Raw genomic sequence first — 19,950 nt, 5'->3', positions numbered from 1 at the left:
CTGTGCCATCATCCAGGCATTACACCACCAGCCCCTCTATACCCTGTGCCATCATCCAGTCATTACACCACCAGCTCCTCTATACCCTGTACCATCATCCGGTCATTACACCACCAGCCCCTCTATACCCTGTACCATCATCCGGTCATTACACCACCAGCTCCTCTATACCCTGTACCATCATCCGGTCATTAAACCACCAGCCCCTCTATACCCTGTGCCATCATCCAGTCATTACACCACCAGCTCCTCTATACCCTGTACCATCATCCGGTCATTACACCACCAGCCCCTCTATACCCTGTGCCATCATCCGGTCATTACACCACCAGCTCCTCTATACCCTGTACCATCATCCGGTTATTACACCACCAGCCCCTCTATACCCTGTACCATCATCCGGTCATTACACCACCAGCCCCTCTATATCCTGTACCATCATCCGGTCATTACACCACCATCCCCTCTATACCGTGTACCATCATCCGGTCATTACACCACCAGCCCCTCTATACCCTGTACCATCATCCGGTTATTACACCACCAGCCCCTCTATACCCTGTACCATCATCCGGTCATTACACCACCAGCCCCTCTATATCCTGTACCATCATCCGGTCATTACACCACCATCCCCTCTATACCGTGTACCATCATCCGGTCATTACACCACCAGCCCCTCTATACCCTGTACCATCATCCGGTCATTAGACCATAAGCTCCTCTATACTCTGTACCATCATCCGGTCATTACACCACCAGCCCCTCTATACTCTGTACCATTATCCGGTTATTACACCACCAGCCCCTCTATACCCTGTACCATCATCCGGTCATTACACCACCAGCCCCTCTATACCCTGTACCATCATCCAGTCATTACACCACCAGCTCCTCTATACCCTGTGCCATCATCCGGTCATTATACCACCAGCTCCTCTATACCCTGTGCCATCATCCGGTCATTACGCCACCAGCTGCTCTATACCCTGTACCATCATCCGGTCATTACACCACCAGCCCCTCTATACCCTGTACCATCATCCGGTCATTACGCCACCAGCTGCTCTATACCCTGTGCCATCATCCAGTCATTACACCACCAGCCCCTCTATACCCTGTACCATCATCCGGTCATTACACCACCAGCCCCTCTATACCCTGTGCCATCATCCAGTCGTTACACCACCAGCCCCTCTATACCCTGTACCATCATCCCGTCATTACACCACCAGCTCCTCTATACCCTGTACCATCATCCGGTCATTACACCACCAGCTCCTCTATACCCTGTACCATCATCCGGTCATTACACCACCAGCCCCTCTATACCCTGTGCCATCATCCGGTCATTATACCACCAGCTCCTCTATACCCTGTGCCATCATCCGGTCATTACACCACCAGCCCCTCTATACCCTGTACCATCATCCGGTCATTACACCACCAGCCCCTCCATACCCTGTGCCATCATCCGGTCATTACACCACCAGCCCCTCTATACCCTGTACCATCATCCGGTCATTACACCACCATCCCCTCTATACCCTGTACCATCATCCGGTCATTACACCACCAGCCCCTCTATACCCTGTACCATCATCCGGTCATTACGCCACCAGCTGCTCTATACCCTGTGCCATCATCCAGTCATTACACCACCAGCCCCTCTATACCCTGTACCATCATCCGGTCATTACACCACCAGCCCCTCTATACCCTGTGCCATCATCCAGTCGTTACACCACCAGCCCCTCTATACCCTGTACCATCATCCCGTCATTACACCACCAGCTCCTCTATACCCTGTACCATCATCCGGTCATTACACCACCAGCTCCTCTATACCCTGTACCATCATCCGGTCATTACACCACCAGCCCCTCTATACCCTGTGCCATCATCCGGTCATTATACCACCAGCTCCTCTATACCCTGTGCCATCATCCGGTCATTACACCACCAGCCCCTCTATACCCTGTACCATCATCCGGTCATTACACCACCAGCCCCTCCATACCCTGTGCCATCATCCGGTCATTACACCACCAGCCCCTCTATACCCTGTACCATCATCCGGTCATTACACCACCATCCCCTCTATACCCTGTACCATCATCCGGTCATTACACCACCAGCCCCTCTATACCCTGTACCATCATCCCGTCATTATACCACCAGCCCCTCTATACCCTGTACCATCATCCCGTCATTATACCACCAGCCTCTCTCGACCTTTTACGATGAGCAGAAGACTATTGTTTCATCCTTGCAGACATTACCTCGTGTGGTATGAATAATGGCGGCTGTCAGCAGCGGTGCAGTGATCGGTTGGAGGGCGGCTTTGAGTGCAGTTGTCAGGCTGGTTATAGGCTCAGCGATGATGGAAGGACGTGTGATGGTAAGAAACTAGAAAAGCAAAGTATATCTGGCTTCATGCCCCATCGCGTGTGTATTGACATTAATGCCAGCACTATCGTTATGTGAAAGAACTTACATGATTCTTGTACGGTAATGATAGAGGCTCATGCCAACAGCATAGATCGTCAGCTCACGAGGGGCCTGGACCTTTCCTCTCTGCACCAGTCGGGAGATAACTGGATTTTGATACCTGGTGTGATCCCTCTTCACATGTCCGGCTCCTGGAATTAATGGTCATTTATAAATAATCATAATAATTACAACACCAAGAAGGAGAAACTGGTGGAATAATGGAAATCACGGAGACGTCATTCATCTGTGTATGATGGAGAAAAGGGAAACAACATTTTTGGCATGTCTCCAGTCCAGAGTCTGAACCTTGAGCAGAAATCCCGGCACTTTTAGTCTTAGCTGCTAACACCGAGGTTATTAATGGTCATCTGAGGGAGGAAATCATCAGGATCTGCTGACCACAGCTTCTATGTAATCACCGACTAATGACGTCCCCAATGTGCTCGATAGAAACAAGTCTGGAGATGCTGCAGCCACGGGAGACAAATCCGGAGACGGTGCAGGCACGGGAGACAAGTCCAGAGACGCTGCAGCCACAGGAGACAAATCCAGAGACTCTGCTGCCATGGGAGACAAGTCCGGAGATGCTGCAGCCACGGGAGACAAATCCAGAGACTCTGCAGCCACGGGAGACAAATCCTGAGACTCTGCAGCCACGGGAGACAAGCCCGAAGATGCTGCAGGTACGGGAGACAAATCCAGAGACTCTGCAGCCACGGGAGACAAGTCCGGAGATGCTGCAGGTACGGGAGACAAATCCAGAGACTCTGCAGCCACGGGAGACAAGTCCGGAGATGCTGCAGCAACGGGAGACAAATCCAGAGACTCTGCAGCCACGGGAGACAAGTCCAGAGATGCTGCAGCCACGGGAGACAAGTCCAGAGATGCTGCAGCCACGGGAGACAAATCCAGAGACTCTGCAGCCACGGGAGACAAATCCAGAGACTCTGCAGCCACGGGCGACAAGTCCAGAGATGCTGCAGCCACGGGAGACAAGTCCAGAGGCGCTGCAGCCACGGGAGACAAATCCAGATACTCTGCAGCCACGGGAGACAAGTCCGGAGATGCTGCAGCCACGGGAGACAAGTCCGGAGATGCTGCAGCCACAGGAGACAAGTCCGGAGATGCTGCAGCCACGGGAGACAAGTCCGGAGATGCTGCAGCAACGGGAGACAAGTCCGGAGATGCTGCAGCAACGGGAGACAAATCCAGAGTCTCTGCAACCACAGGAGACAAATCCAGAGACTCTGCAGCCACGGGAGACAAGTCCAGAGATGCTGCAGCCACGGGAGACAAGTCCAGAGGCGCTGCAGCCACGGGAGACAAATCCAGAGATGCTGCAGCCACGGGAGACAAGTCCGGAGATGCTGCAGCCATGGGAGACAAATCCGGAGACTCTGCAGCCACGGGAGACAAGTCCGGAGATGCTGCAGCCACGGGAGACAAATCCGGAGGTGCTGCAGCCACGGGAGACAAGCCCGGAGATGCTGCAGGCACAGGCGACAAGTCCGGAGATGCTGCAGCCACGGGAGACAAGTTCGGAGACGCTGCAGCTACGGGGGACAAGTATGCAGAGTTGCAGGCACGGGAAACAAGCCCGGAGGCGCTGAAGGAACGGGAGACAAGTCCGAAGGCGCTGCAGGCACGGGAGACAAGTCCAGAGATGCTGCAGGCACAGGCGACAAGTCCGGAGACGCTGCAGCCATGGAAGTAAATTTAAGCTTCATATGGCTCACAGAAGTGCAAAGAACATGCAGCCTGTTGTTATTGCTTAAAATGAGGTTCCTGGGACACTTTGGAGAAATAGCCATTCCATTGGTTCCACTATCAAATTAATGTAACACCGAGCTGTTTGTGACCTGGAATGAAGACTATAGGGTTCCTGCCACTGAACATTATGCTCTCTCACCATAATCCTCGGAGTAGGACCAATGTGACATCCCCTCGTAAAGGCCTCTTCATGGTGTTGCCACATCGTCTTCAGACCAATCTCTAGGTATCATTTTGTCTAAGACAAATATGGATTGCTGAAGAGGATAGACCTCCTTTTAATACTCCACTGCTGTCCTGCTCTCCACCATGATAGCCTTTGAAAGCTGTGACGTGAAGTCAGTGGACACCTGTAACTGTACAGCCATGGCCAAAAGTTTTGAGAATGACACAAATATTACATTTTCACATGATCTGCTGCCCTCTGGTTTTTATGTGTGTTTGTCAGATGTTTTTATCACATACAGAAATATAATTGCAATCCTATTATGAGTAACCAAAGGTTATATTGACAGTTATAATGAGTTAATGCAGCAAGTCAATATTTGCAGTGTTGACCCTTCTTCTTCAGGACCTCAGCAATTCTCCCTGGCATGCTCTCAATCAACTTCTGGATCAAATCCTGACTGATAGCAGTCCATTCTTGCAAAATCAATGCTTTTATTTTGTCTGAATTTGAAGGTTTTTGTTTGTCCACCCGTCTCTTGATGATTGACCACAAGTTCTCAATGGGATTAAGATCTGGGGAGTTTCCAGGCCATGGTCCCAAAATCTCTATGTTTTGTTCCCTGAGCCATTTAGTTATCACCTTTGATTTATGGCAAGGTGCTCCATCATGTTGAAAAAGGCATTGTTGATCGCCAAACTGCTCTTGGACGGTTGGGAGAAGTTGCTCTCGGAGGACATTCTGGTACCATTCTTTATTCATGGCTATGTTTTTAGGCAAGACTGAGAGAGAGCCCATTCCCTTTGGTTGAGAAGCAACCCCACACATGAATGGTTTCAGGATGCTTGACAGTTGGCATGAGACAAGACTGGTGGTAGCGCTCACCTGGTCTTCTCCGAATAAGCCGTTTTCCAGATGTCCCAAACAATCGAAAAGGGGATTCATCAGAGAAAATGACTTTACCCCAGTCCTCAGCAGTCCACTCCCTGTACCTCTTGCAGAATATTAGTCTGTCCATGATGTTTTTTCTGGAGACAAGTGGCTTCTTTGCTGCCCTCCTTGAAACCAGGCCTTGCTCCAAGAGTCTCTGCCTCACAGTGCGTGCAGATGCACTCACACCTGCCTGCTGCCATTCCTGAGCAAGCTCTGCACTGCTGGTAGCCCGATCCCGCAGCTGAAACACTTTTAAGAGACGGTCCTGGCGCTTGCTGGTCTTTCTTGGGCGCCCTGGAGCCTTTTTGGCAACAAGGGAACCTCTCTCCTTGAAGTTCTTGATGATGCGATAGATTGTAGACTGAGGTGCAATCTTTCTAGCTGCGATACTCTTCCCTGTTAGGCCATTTTTGTGCAGTGCAATGATGACTGCATGTGTTTCTTTAGAGATAACCATGGTTAACAGAAGAGAAACAATGATGCCAAGCACCAGCCTCCTTTTAAAGTGTCCAGTGGTGTCATTCTTACTTAATCATGACAGATTGATCTCCAGCCCTGTCCTCATCAACACCCACACCTGTGTTAATGGAGCAATCACTGAAACGATGTTAGCTGGTCCTTTTAAGGCAGGGCTGCAATGATGTTGAAATGTGTTTTGGGGGATAAAGTTCATTTTCTAGGCAAATATTGACTTTGCAAGTAATTGCTGTTAAGCTGATCACTCTTTATAACATTCTGGAGTATATGCAAATTGCCATTAGAAAAAATGAAGCAGTAGACTTTGTAAAAATTAATATTTGTGTCATTCTCTAAACTTTTGGCCATGACTGTACTTCTCGACTTGTATCCCTATATTGTGCAGAAGCCTTCTGATGGTTTGTGTAGATGTTTGACCCCTCACGCTCAGTATGTGACATGTAATTTCACTTGCAGAATCCCTGCGCACCCTTCTTCTGATCTGACCATGCGTCTGTGCAGATCTTCACCTCCGTGCACCTCTTGCTGTCATTCCAGCTTTTGCTGGTGCTCCCATACCTTGGGGCACATAAAGTTGCATAGTGTCGACATCTCGGCCTACAATTGTTGCGATCGGCCAGACTGATCAGCCGAGGCCCCCAAGTTCTAGGCCTCTGTCCTTTAACATGTGTGACACGTAGTGATTACTGGATGCCCATGAGCAGGAGTTGCCACACAATCATCCCAGTCCTAGTCCGATTTTTTGAAATTTAATTTGATTAAAAAAAAATCTGTTTGTGTTCCCATCCGACGTGTCGCAGATTGAGGCGAGGTGCATGACAATGTGATCATTGGCACATCTTCCTCACTTTACACAGCTTTACGGCTTGTCCTTCTTAGTGTTGTAATTTCCATGCGGCACCAGTGGAGTACAGCAGCCTGTATACTGGTGCCAGTATATAATTGTGGTCAAGTCACCATCACCATGTGCTTTGATTCTGGTGGTCGGCCCTCACCCGCTCTTCTCTGTTTTCTCAGATGTGGATGAATGTGCAGACTTCACCCGGGGAGGGTGTCAGCAGACCTGCCAGAACGCTGTGGGCTCCTATAACTGCAGCTGCTATACAGGCTTTACCATCCGCACTGACGACCCCACGAAGTGCCAACGTAAGGAGATCGGAGGCGCAGTGACCATGGCGAGGCGCCATCACCTTCTTTCCATCTATTTTCATGTGCCTGTATATACTGCCCCTCGTATCGACAAGACTGTCATGACAACATCGTAACATCACTAGAGGGGTTAAACATTCATTTACATCACTAATTTTCTGGTTTTGTATTTTTAGCTGAGTGTAACCCTCCCTGCCAGAACTATGGTGTCTGTGTAGCCCCCGACACATGTGACTGCCCTGCAGGCTACCCGGGGCCCGGCTGTTCAGGTAGGTGACCATTATTATATTATCTGTATGCACCTGGTCTATTTAGAGAAGGACCCCAAGTAGTAACAGCACTATCCCCTCCGCACCCAGCCCCAATAGTTACAGAAGAACTGCAAGTAGTAACAGCACTATCCCCTCCGCACCCAGCCCCAATAGTTACAGAAGAACTGCAAGTAGTAACAGCACTATCCCCTCCGCACCCAGCCCCAATAGTTACAGAAGAACCCCAAGTAGTCACAGCAGGACAAGTTCCAAGCACAGCCCCAATAGTTACAGAAGAACCCCAAGTAGTCAGAGCAGAATCCCCTACAAGCCCAGCCCCAATAGTAACAGAACCCCCCAGTAGTCATAGCATGATCCCCTCCAAGCACAGCCCCAATAGTTACAGAAGAACCTCCCCAGTAGTCACAGCACAATCCCTTCAAAGCCCAGCTCCAATAGTTACAGAATAACCCTAAGTAGTCACAGCACGATTCCCCTTGAGCCCAGCCACAATAGTTACAGAAGAACCCCTCAGTTGTCACAGCACAATCCCTTCCAAGCCTAGCTCCAATAGATACAGAACCAGCCCCCCAGAAGTCACAGCATGATCCCCTCCCAGCCCAGCCCCAATAGATACAGAAAAACCTCTCAGCTGTCACAATACGATCCTCTCCAAGCCCAGCCTCAAAGTAGTTACAGAAGAAACCCTCAGTTGTCACAGTACGATCCAATCCCAGCCCAGCCCCAATATTTAAAGAAGAAACAACTCAGTTGTCACAGCACGATCCCTTCAAAGCCCAGACTGAATAGTTACAGAAGAACCCCAAATAGTCACAGCACGACCCCCTCAGTCGCTGCAGAACCTTCTTTTAGTCAGACAAAAAGTTCCTTTGAGCCCATCCTGCATCTCGGAAGTCACAGCAGAGCTCCGTCCCTAGAGTCGCACTATTCATAGTGGAAGCCCCCTGGGCCTCCTGTTACAAGCGCTAGCTGTGCGGAGATATCTTTCAAAGCCCCCCGGGCCTCCTCTGACCAGCGCCTGTCCAATAGAGAGCTCTTACTAAGCTCCCTAGCCTCCTCTCACCAGCGCCTGCTCTACAGAGAGCTCTTAATAAGCCCCCGGACCTCCTCTCACCAGCGCCTGCTCTGCGGAGAGATCTTACTAAGCCCCCGGGACCGGACTCAAGTTAGTCTGCAGTTAGCTATTAGTTATTAGTTAGCTATTAGATTTTCATGTATGATGAATTATTCATAGAGTTGATATTGTTTGGGTAAAATTTTGTTCAGGACTTTGAGATGTTTATTTTGACTGCAGACTAACTTGAGTCCGATGCACCAGACTCCGGGCCTCCTCTCACCAGAGCCTGCTCTGCAGAGAGATCTTACTAAACCACCTGGGCCTCCTCTTACCAGCGCCTGCTCTACAGAGAGATCTTACTAAACCACCTGGGCCTCCTCTCACCAGCTCCTGCTCTACAGAGAGATCTTACTAAACCCCCTGGGCCTCCTCTCACCAGAGCCTGCTCTGCAGAGATCTTACTAAACCCCCTGGGCCTCCTCTCACCAGCTCCTGCTCTGCAGAGAGATCTTACTAAACCCCCTGGGCCTCCTCTCACCAGCGCCTGCTCTGCAGAGAGATCTTACTAAACCACCTGGGCCTCCTCTCACCAGCTCCTGCTCTACAGAGAGATCTTACTAAACCCCCTGGGCCTCCTCTCACCAGAGCCTGCTCTGCAGAGATCTTACTAAACCCCCTGGGCCTCCTCTCACCAGCGCCTGCTCTGCAGAGAGATCTTACTAAACCCCCTGGGCCTCCTCTCACCAGCTCCTGCTCTGCAGAGAGATCTTACTAAACCCCCTGGGCCTCCTCTCACCAGCGCCTGCTCTGCAGAGAGATCTTACTAAACCACCTGGGCCTCCTCTCACCAGCTCCTGCTCTACAGAGAGATCTTACTAAACCCCCTGGGCCTCCTCTCACCAGAGCCTGCTCTGCAGAGATCTTACTAAACCCCCTGGGCCTCCTCTCACCAGCGCCTGCTCTGCAGAGAGATCTTACTAAACCCCCTGGGCCTCCTCTCACCAGCTCCTGCTCTGCAGAGAGATCTTACTAAGCCCCTGGACCTCCTCTCACCAGCGCCTGCTCTGCAGAGAGATCTTACTAAGCCCCCTGGGCCTCCTCTCACCAGCGCCTGCTCTGCAGAGAGATCTTACTAAACCCCCTGGGCCTCCTCTCACCAGCGCCTGCTCTACAGAGAGACCTTAGTCATGGAGGAAAGCTCATTTGCATACTTTCCCCCATGAAGCTTTGCACTAATTATCCTAACAGCTGAATAGCCTGAGTCTAGAGACTCCTGAACCCAGGGCCCTACAGCTGCAGTAGAGCAGGTGACCACCAGGGGGTGCCTCTATAAATACATTTAGTATTAGTATATAGCACAGTATACGGTATATGAGATGTAGTTCTAGCACTCACGCGTGTCTCTCTTCTCAGCCATGTGCTCCCCGCCTTGTGCCCACGGAGGAACCTGCATGAGACATAACATGTGCGCCTGCCCTCCAGGATGGACAGGGTCCGGCTGCCACACAGGTAGTAACGCTGCCCCCTATGATGGAGACTATGTTAAATAATAATCAAATATTAATTTCTAATGTGAATTCTGTACAGGTACCTGTCTTCACCCTCATGGAAGGTTTAGCTGATATTACCTGTGTGCCGTACACTTAGCTCAGGGTAGATGGTAGCACAATATATAGAAATGACGTGACACAGGGGTTGGACACTTGACCTTGACATCGGTCGGAGGGTCTCGCGTTCCTGTGTATATGACATTTTAGGCTTACACACACAGAGGCATGTGCGCCTGAAGGTTACGATATCCTGGGTAAGCAGCCGACTGAACGGACGCTCCAGGACTTGCCGCTGATCCAATGAGCTCATTAAGAACAAATGGACAATTTCTTCGTAACTACTTCACATATTTTATATTTTGCTGCAATAATTCTTTTTCATGGACAATTAAATAAACCAGCACTTTTTTAATAAGAAATATCAAGACATTTTCTTTAGAGTATCGCATCTGGCAAGAAGTCCTGAATAAACAAATTTACAAAATAAGTATATTTAGCAGTATACAGGACAAAAGTCCGGAGGATGACTCACATCCGGGTTTTCACGTTTTGCCTGTTCAGTGTTTCTCTCTGACAGAGAACTATAAGCATTCTGCAGGTTGTTACATGTTAGTGACAAAAACATGAAGTTCCTGAGATGCCTCAAAATTCCCATCGCTGCCCCTTATTCTCCACACTCCTGCCCCCTATTCACAACACTCCTGCCCCTTATTCTCCACACTCCTGCCCCTTATTCTCCACACTCCTGCCACTTATTCTCCACACTCCTGCCCCTTATTCTCCACGCTCCTGCCCCTTATTCTCCACGCTCCTGCCCCTTATCCTCCGCACTCCTGCCCCTTATCCTCCACACTCCTGCCCCTTATTCTCCACACTCCTGCCACTTATTCTCCACACTCCTGCCCCTTATCCTCCACACTCCTGCCCCTTATTCTCCACACTCCTGCCACTTATTCTCCACACTCCTGCCCCTTATCCTCCACACTCCTGCCCCTTATCCTCCACACTCCTGCCCCTTATCCTCCACACTCCTGCCCCTTATCCTCCACACTCCTGCCCCTTATCCTCCACACTCCTGCCCCTTATTCTCCACACTCCTGCCCCTTATTCTCCACACTCCTGCCCCTTATTCTCCACACTCCTGCCACTTATTCTCCGCACTCCTGCCCCTTATCCTCCACACTCCTGCCCCTTATTCTCCACACTCCTGCCCCTTATCCTCCACACTCCTGCCCCTTACTCTCCACACTCCTGCCCCTTATTCTCCACACTCCTGCCCCTTATTCTCCACACTCCTGCCCCTTATCCTCCACACTCCTGCCCCTTATTCTCCACACTCCTGCCCCTTATCCTCCACACTCCTGCCCCTTATTCTCCACACTCCTGCCCCTTATTCTCCACACTCCTGCCACTTATTCTCCACACTCCTGCCCCTTATCCTCCACACTCCTGCCCCTTATTCTCCGCACTCCTGCCACTTATTCTCCACACTCCTGCCCCTTATCCTCCACACTCCTGCCCCTTATTCTCCACACTCCTGCCACTTATTCTCCACACTCCTGCCCCTTATCCTCCACACTCCTGCCCCTTAAGCTACTTTCACACATCCGGTGTGTGGGGTCCAGCGGCGTGCGGCGAAAAGCCGGGCCGCCGGATCCGGCCTGCAGCCGTGACACCGGATGTGTGTGCGGCGAGATGATACGGCTCGGACATTATTAAAGGAGCCGCAGGACAGAGGCAGCCAATGAGACAGCTGCTGAAAGGGAGGTGAGGGGAGGAGAGGATAGGAGAGGGGAGGGGAGGAGAGGGGAGGGGGGTGGAGAGAGAGAGACATGGGGGGTTAACATTAGTGTCCAGGCAAGAGAATCTCTCTCTCTTGCTGGGCACTTGTGGGGTTAACCCCACAAAGAGATCTCTCTCTCACCCAGACACTGTGAGTGTTAACCCCACAAGTGCCCGGCGAGAGAGATCTCTCACAAGTGTCCGGGTGACAGAGAGAGATCTCTCTCTCTCGCCGGGCACTTGTGGGGTTAACATTCACAGAGTCCGGGCATGCGCTGTGGAAAAAGCCGGTCCGGCGCTGCAAAAAAAGTTACATGGAACGTTTTTTCCAGACGCCGGACAGGCTGTTTTTGCCGGATCAGGCAAAAACCGGATACGCCGCATAGGTATCCGGCGCGATGCGGCAATAATGAAACTGAATGGGGGAAAAAACGGATCCGGTGGCAACCGGCGCCGGTTTTTACACTTTTCGCCGCATCGCGCCTGATGCTGAAAACCGGATGTGTGAAAGAGGCCTTATTCTCCACACTCCTGCCCCTTATTCTCCACACTCCTGCCCCTTATTCTCCACACTCCTGCCCCTTATTCTCCGCACTCCTGCCCCTTATCCTCCGCACTCCTGCCCCTTATCCTCCGCACTCCTGCCCCTTATCCTCCGCACTCTTGCCCCTTATTCTCCGCACTCCTGCCCCTTATTCTCCGCACTCCTGCCCCTTATTCCCCACACTCCTGCCCCTTATTCCCCACACTCCTGCCCCTTATTCCCCACACTCCTGTCCCTTATCCTCCGCACTCTTGCCCCTTATTCTCCGCACTCCTGCCCCTTATTCTCCACACTCCTGCCCCTTATTCTCCACACTCCTGCCCCTTATTCTCCACACTCCTGCCGCTTATTCTTCACGCTCCTGCCCCTTATTCCCCACACTCCTGCCCCTTATTCCCCACACTCCTGCCCCTTATTCCCCACACTCCTGCCCCGTATTCTCCGCACTCCTGCCCCTTATTCCCCGCACTCCTGCCCCGTATTCTCCGCACTCCTGCCCCTTATTCTCCGCACTCCTGCCCCTTATTCTCCACACTCCTGCCCTGTATTCTCCACACTCCTGCCCCGTATTCTCCACTCTCCTGCCCCTTATCCTCCGCACTCCTGCCCCTTATCCTCCGCACTCCTGCCCCTTATTCTCCACACTCCTGCCCCTTATTCTCCACACTCCTGCCCCTTATTCTTCACGCTCCTGCCCCTTATTCCCTACGCTCCGGCCCCTTATTCTCCACGCTCCAGCCCCTTATTCTCCACGCCCCTGCCCCTTATTCTCCACGCTCCTGCCCCTTATTCTCCAGACTCCTGCCCCTTATTCTCCGCACTCCTGCCCCTTATTCTCCGCACTCCTGCCCCTTATTCTCCGCACTCCTGCCCCTTATCCTCCGCACTCCTGCCCCTTATCCTCCGCACTCTTGCCCCTTATTCTCCACACTCCTGCCCCTTATTCCCCACACTCCTGCCCCTTATTCCCCACACTCCTGCCCCTTATTCCCCACACTCCTGCCCCTTATCCTCCGCACTCCTGCCCCTTATTCTCCACACTCCTGCCCCTTATTCTCCACACTCCTGCCCCTTATTCTCCACACTCCTGCCCCTTATTCTTCACGCTCCTGCCCCTTATTCCCCACACTCCTGCCCCTTATTCCCCACACTCCTGCCCCGTATTCTCCGCACTCCTGCCCCTTATTCCCCGCACTCCTGCCCCTTATTCTCCACACTCCTGCCCCTTATTCTCCACACTCCTGCCCTGTATTCTCCACACTCCTGCCCCGTATTCTCCTCTCCTGCCCCTTATCCTCCGCACTCCTGCCCCTTATCCTCCACACTCCTGCCCCTTATTCTCCACACTCCTGCCCCTTATTCTCCACACTCCTGCCCCTTATTCTTCACGCTCCTGCCCCTTATTCCCTACGCTCCGGCCCCTTATTCTCCACGCTCCGACCCCTTATTCTCCACGCCCCTGCCCCTTATTCTCCACGCTCCTGTCCCTTATTCTCCACGCTCCTGCCCCTTATTCTCCACACTCCTGTCATAATCCCAGTGCAGGTTTTTGAGCTACACGGCAGGGGTTAATGTCTGGAGCTCAGTGCAGGTTTTGACCTGCACACCTGGGGTTAATGATTGTGGCCTCTTTTTGGTTCTGGGAGAGATTCTTAAACCCCTGGGAAGCTCCAATCCCTGTCAGTTATACTTTTGCCCTTGGCATAGTGTGGTGACCCTGAGTGTGTTTGTGCTGTGTTCTGGTTGCTTGATACTCTGTGCGACTCGGTTTGTTCTCTGGATATTGCTTGTTGGATTCTGCTTGGTACCTTCTATGTCTGTTTTTGAACCCTGCTTGGCCCCTACTATCCGTTTTGTCTCATCCCTGGTACTTTACAGCTATCTCTGTGTATGACCTCCGTTTTGCCTGACTCTGAGTATTTCTGTTTAGTGTCCTGCCATCTCTGGAAGCAGTACGCTAAGCCCCGCCCCTTGCAGTCACATGACCGTAGGTCCTTCACTGCTTGCTAAACTTCAGCGTCCCCAGGTCCTGTTTGTACTTTCCGGCTGTACCTGACCCCGGCCCCCCTACAGTGCGGGTGAGTCCGTGCTCAGCGGAGGCTGCACGCCGGCGCTGACAGGACCCTGAAAACTCCTGCCCTTAATTCTTCGCACTTCAGCCCCTTATCCACCACACTCCTGCCCCTTATTCTCCACACACATGCCCCTTATTCTCCACACTCCTGCCTGTTATGATTGGGTCACCGAGGAGGAGAGCAAGCCCAAGCTAAGCCACAGAAAAACAGAGAGGTTGGTAACTAAGTGATTGCAGACCCCTGAACCTAATAATAATAATAATCTTTATTTATATAGCGCCAACATATTCCGCAGCACTTTACAGTTTAACAGTTTCAAAACACAAGTCATAAGTAACAACATTAACAATACAATAATTAAAGCAAAATAAGACGAAATAAGCCGACCCTGCTGGTGAGAGCTTACAATCTACAATGAGGTGGGGGAGATACAGAGTACAGGGTTGTATTTACAATTGTGTATTTACAATGAAGGTCCAGCCATCTTGAGGGAGTGAAGGATGGATGGAGATAGTGAATGGGCTACACACGCACCCTTACACATAGAATGACTTTGATTAGTGAACGTGATAAGCCGCTCTGAACACACAACACACCACACAACTAGCAGTAGCCGTGGAGCGTGCCTACGATGATCCTAGACGCCTCAGCACAGTCGGAGAGCTAACTACGCCTAAATCAAGAAAGGGGAAATCTAAACTGCCCCAGAGCAGACCCCAAAGGAATAGACAGCCCTCAAACTATTGTCAGTGAGACAAGATGAAAACACAAACGCAGGCAGGAAAATAGACTGAGCAAACGATGCGGCCCACACTAACTAGACAGGAAAGGAAAGACACTGTCTGCAATCACGCAAAAAAACGTGCAAAAAAGTCCAACACGTCTGATGCAAAAAATACTGAAGTCGCACGACTTCGCCCACTATATCAGCACTCTGGTATATTCTGAAAGCAGAGCAAAATGAGGCCAATCTAATAAGCGACAAAAACAAACTGGCAGAAGCAGTAACATGGATGGTGATTCAGCACAGCCCCAGCCGGAGCTGGCTGACCACACAAAACTGAAATAGACAAAACCAGATCAAATGTAAACAGAATAGCAAATGAACACTTAGCTGAACATGCAGAGACTGAGCTGGAAACTAAGACCTCAGGAGACAAGAAGAAAATCACCAGCAGGGAGCAGGGATAGAGGGAGTCGGCTGTCTTAAATCCCAGTTTGAAACCCCAGTTCTCCAATCGTCATCCTCATTATCAGGTGGCAAGCCTCTGTTAATCAGAACAGCTCCATTACCTCCAGTAACCACCAGAGGGAGCCCAGAAAGAGAACTCGCAACCCCTCTTTCAATTTGACCAGCTCCACTACCTTCAGTAGTAACCAGAGGTAGGCCAGAAAGCGAATTCACAATACCTGCCCATTATTCTCCGCACTCCTGCCCCTTATTCTCCACACTCCTGCCCCTTATTCTCCACACTCCTGCCCCTTATTCTCCGCACTCCTGCCCCTTATTCTCCACACTCCTGCCCCTTATTCTCCACACTCCTGCCCCTTATTCTCCGCACTCCTGCCCCTTATTCTCCGCACTCCTGCCCCTTATTCTCCGCACTCCTGCCCCTTATTCTCCGCACTCCTGCCCCTTATTCTCCACACTCCTGCCCCTTATTCTCCGCACTCCTGCCCCTTATTCTCCGCACTCCTGCCCCTTATTCTCTGCACTCCTGCCCCTTATTCTCTGCACTCCTGCCCCTTATTCTCCGCACTCCTGCCCCTTATTCTCCACACTCCTGCCCCTTATTCTCCGCACTCCTGCCCCTTATCCTCCACACTCCTACCCCTTATTCCCCACATTCCTGCCCCTTATTCTCCACACTCCTACCCCTTATTCCCCACACTCCTGCCCCTTATTCTCCGTACTCCTGCCCCTTATTCCCCGCACTTCTGCCCCTTATTCTCCGCACTCCTGCCCCTTATTCTCCACACTCCTACCCCTTGTTCCACACACTCCTGCCCCTTATTCTCCACGCTCCTGCCCCTTATTTCCCACGCTCCTGCCCCTTATTCTCCGCGCTCCTGCCCCTTATTCTCCGCACTCCTGCCCCTTATTATCCACAGTCCTACCCCTTATTCTCCGCACTCCTGCCCCTTATCCTCCACACTCCTGCCCCTTATTCCCCACACTCCTGCCCCTTATTCTCCACACTCCTACCCCTTATTCCCCACACTCCTGCCCCTTATTCTCCACACTCCTACCCCTTATTCCCCACACTCCTGCCCCTTATTCTCCGTACTCCTGCCCCTTATTCCCCGCACTTCTGCCCCTTATTCTCCGCACTCCTGCCCCTTATTCTCCACACTCCTACCCCTTGTTCCACACACTCCTGCCCCTTATTCTCCACGCTCCTGCCCCTTATTTCCCACGCTCCTGCCCCTTATTCTCCGCACTCTTGCCCCTTATTCTCCGCACTCCTGCCCCTTATTATCCACAGTTCTACCCCTTATTCTCCACACTCCTGCCCCTTCCCTTGAATTACAGGAGTATTAAGAATAAGGGGCAGGAGTGTGGAGAAAAAGGGGCAGAAGTGTGGAGAAAAAGGGGCAGGAGAGTGGAGAAAAAGGGGCAGGAGTGTGGAGAATAACTTCTGACTTCTGGACAGATCCTGACTGATAGTTGCCCATTCTTGTCCCACCATTGCTTGGAACATCACATTTTCTGGGTTTTGTCGGTTTTTGAGGAGTGACCTCAGGTTCTCGCTGAGATGCGATCTCGGGAGTTTCCGGCTGTGGACCTACAATGTCATTGATTTGTTCTCAGAGACACTTATTTCTCACTTTCACCTTGTGACTGGTCTCCATCTATTCGCACCTTGACCATGGCTGTATTGGGCGCGAATGGAGATTACTGATTCAAGTCAATCCTTTGCTCTACTCCAATTACATCTAAATCAACAAACAAAATTCTGCTTGCTTTTCCTTGCAAACTACTATACATCCGGCTGTTGTGTCTTACGTTGATGAAGTTCCAATCACACAGAGCCTTATTAGTACTGACAAAGAACAGGGAGGCACCCAGACTGAGGAAATGGTCGCTACAGCTCTGGATGTGACTGGAGGATCAGATGTCATGTATCCCACTGTTGCTGAAACAAGTATATTCTGTCAGGTCCTGGGTGATAACCCTGCTTCTCTCCTGCAGCGGTCTGTGAACTGCCGTGTGCTAATGGCGGACGATGTGTGGCCCCGGAGACCTGCCAGTGTCCGTCAGGATACAGCGGAGAACAATGTCTGAGACGTACGTACAGCTCACCAGCATGGAAACATGCAGGAATTATCGTAGATGTCACATGCAGTCCTATGTAACACCACAGATAACACAGTGATTACGCTCTGAGTTAAGATAATATAGTAGATGTCACCTGCAATTCTATGTAACACCACAGATAATGTAGTAGATGTCACCTGCAGTCCTATGTAACACCACAGATAATGTAGTAGATGTCACCTGCAGTCCTATGTAACACCACAGATAACACAGTGCTAACTTTCTGAGTTCGGATAATATAGTAGATGTCACCTGCAGGCCTATGCAACACCACAGATTACACAGTGCTAACTCTCTGAGTTCAGATAATGTCATAGATGTCACCTGCAGGCCTATGCAACACCACAGATAACACAGTGATTACTCTCTGAGTTAAGATAATATAGTAGATGTGACCTGCAGTCCTATGTAACACCACACATAACACAGTGAGATCTCTCTGAGTACAGATAATGTAGCAGATATCACCTGCAGTCCTATGTAACACCACAGATAACACAGTCACAAGTCTCTGAGTACAAATAATGTAGTAGATGTCACATGCAGTGCTATGTAAGACATGTGTGTGACATTCCTGTGTATATGGATAGTCCTCCTGACATTTGCCTCTCTTTTCAGCTCTCTGTTCTCCCGTGTGCCAGAATGGAGGGAGATGCATTGATGTGAACAGCTGCGTGTGCCCCAGTGGGTGGCTCGGTGCTCGGTGTCAGATAGGTGAGGATCATCCTTCTTTTTGGGGGTGTTGTCCATTTCCCATTGCCACTTCTGTGATTCATCCTTTTTATATATTTCATCTCTTCCATGATTCCTCCGTTCAATGATTCCTCCCTTCCATGGTTCCTCCCGTCCGTGATTCCTCCCTTCCATGATTCCTCCCATCCATGATTCCTCACATCCATGATTCCTCCCTTCCATGATTCCTCCCATGGATGATTCCTCCCATCCATAATTCCTCCCTTCCATGATTCCTCCCTTCCATGATTCCTCCCATCCATGGTTCCTCCCTTCCATGATTCCTCCAATCCATGGTTCCTCCCTTCCATGATTCCTCCCATCCGTGGTTCCTCCCTTCCATGGTTCCTCCCTTCCATGATTCCTCCCATCCATGGTTCCTCCCTTCCATGATTCCTCCCTTCCATGATTCCTCCCATGGATGATTCCTCCCATCCATAATTCCTCCCTTCCATGATTCCTCCCTTCCATGATTCCTCCCATCCATGATTCCTCCCTTCCATGATTCCTCCCTTCCATGGTTCCTTCCTTCCATGGTTCCTCCCTTCCATGATTCCTCCCATCCATGATTCCTCCCATCCATGATTCCTCCCTTCCATGATTCCTCCCATCCATGATTCCTCTCTTCCACGATTCCTCCCATCCACGATTCCTCACTTCCATGATTCCTCCCATCCATGGTTCCTCCATTCCATGATTCCTCCCTTCCATGATTCCTCCCATGGATGATTCCTCCCATCCATAATTCCTCCCTTCCATGATTCCTCCCTTCCATGATTCCTCCGATCCATGATTCCTCCCTTCCATGATTCCTCCCATCCATGGTTCCTTCCATGGTTCCTCCCTTCCATGATTCCTCCCTTCCATGATTCCTCCCTTCCATGATTCCTCCCTTCCATGATTCCTCCCTTCCATAATTCCTCCCTTCCATGATTCCTCCCTTCCATGATTCCTCCCATCCATGGTTCCTCCCTTCCATGGTTCCTCCCTTCCATGATTCCTCCCATCCATGGTTCCTTCCTTCCCTGGTTCCTCCCTTCCATGATTCCTCCCTTCCATGATTCCTCCCATCCATGGTTCCTCTCTTCCATGATTCCTCCCATCCATGGTTCCTCCCTTCCATTGTTCCTCCCTTCCATGATTCCTCCCATCCATGGTTCCTCCCTTCCATGATTCCTCCCTTCCATGGTTCCTCCCTTCCATGATTCCTCCCATTCATGGTTCCTCCCATCCATGGTTCCTCCCTTCCATGGTTCCTCCCTTCCATGATTCCTCCCTTCCATGGTTCCTCCCTTCCATGATTCCTCCCATTCATGGTTCCTCCCATCCATGGTTCCACCCTTCCATGGTTCCTCCCATCCATGGTTCCTCCCTTCCGTGGTTCCTCCCATCCGTGGTTCCTCCCATCCGTGGTTCCTCCCTTCCGTGGTTCCTCCCATCCAGGGTTCCTCCCTTCCATGGTTCCTCCCTTCCATAATTCCTCCCTTCCTTGATTCCTCCCATCCATGATTCCTCCCTTCCATGGTTCCTCCCATCCATGGTTCCTCCCATCCATGGTTCCTCCCTTCCATGGTTCCTCCCATCCATGGTTCCTCCCTTCCATGGTTCATCCCATCCATGGTTCCTCCTTT

The 19,950-nt window shown here is 51.1% G+C and overlaps 1 protein-coding gene across 1 annotated transcript in view; it reads left to right on the top strand.

The window, feature by feature from the left end:
* The window catches only part of LOC141047971 (uncharacterized), a 107,420-nt gene that overhangs the window by 82,635 nt on the left and 4,835 nt on the right, over positions 1 to 19,950 (top strand). The window contains exons 11-16 of the mRNA XM_073543345.1: positions 2,276 to 2,401; positions 6,857 to 6,985; positions 7,165 to 7,257; positions 9,731 to 9,826; positions 17,462 to 17,557; positions 18,206 to 18,301. Of these exons, the coding sequence (XP_073399446.1) occupies positions 2,276 to 2,401; positions 6,857 to 6,985; positions 7,165 to 7,257; positions 9,731 to 9,826; positions 17,462 to 17,557; positions 18,206 to 18,301 (636 nt within the window). The remainder of the gene's footprint in view (positions 1 to 2,275; positions 2,402 to 6,856; positions 6,986 to 7,164; positions 7,258 to 9,730; positions 9,827 to 17,461; positions 17,558 to 18,205; positions 18,302 to 19,950) is intronic.

This window comes from Dendrobates tinctorius, unplaced genomic scaffold, assembly GCF_039654945.1.
Source record: "Dendrobates tinctorius isolate UK_male_01 unplaced genomic scaffold, ASM3965494v1 ptg000130l, whole genome shotgun sequence".
In the NCBI taxonomy this organism is placed as follows: Eukaryota; Metazoa; Chordata; class Amphibia; order Anura; family Dendrobatidae; genus Dendrobates; species Dendrobates tinctorius.
This window is presented reverse-complemented; position numbering and strand designations above follow the sequence as displayed.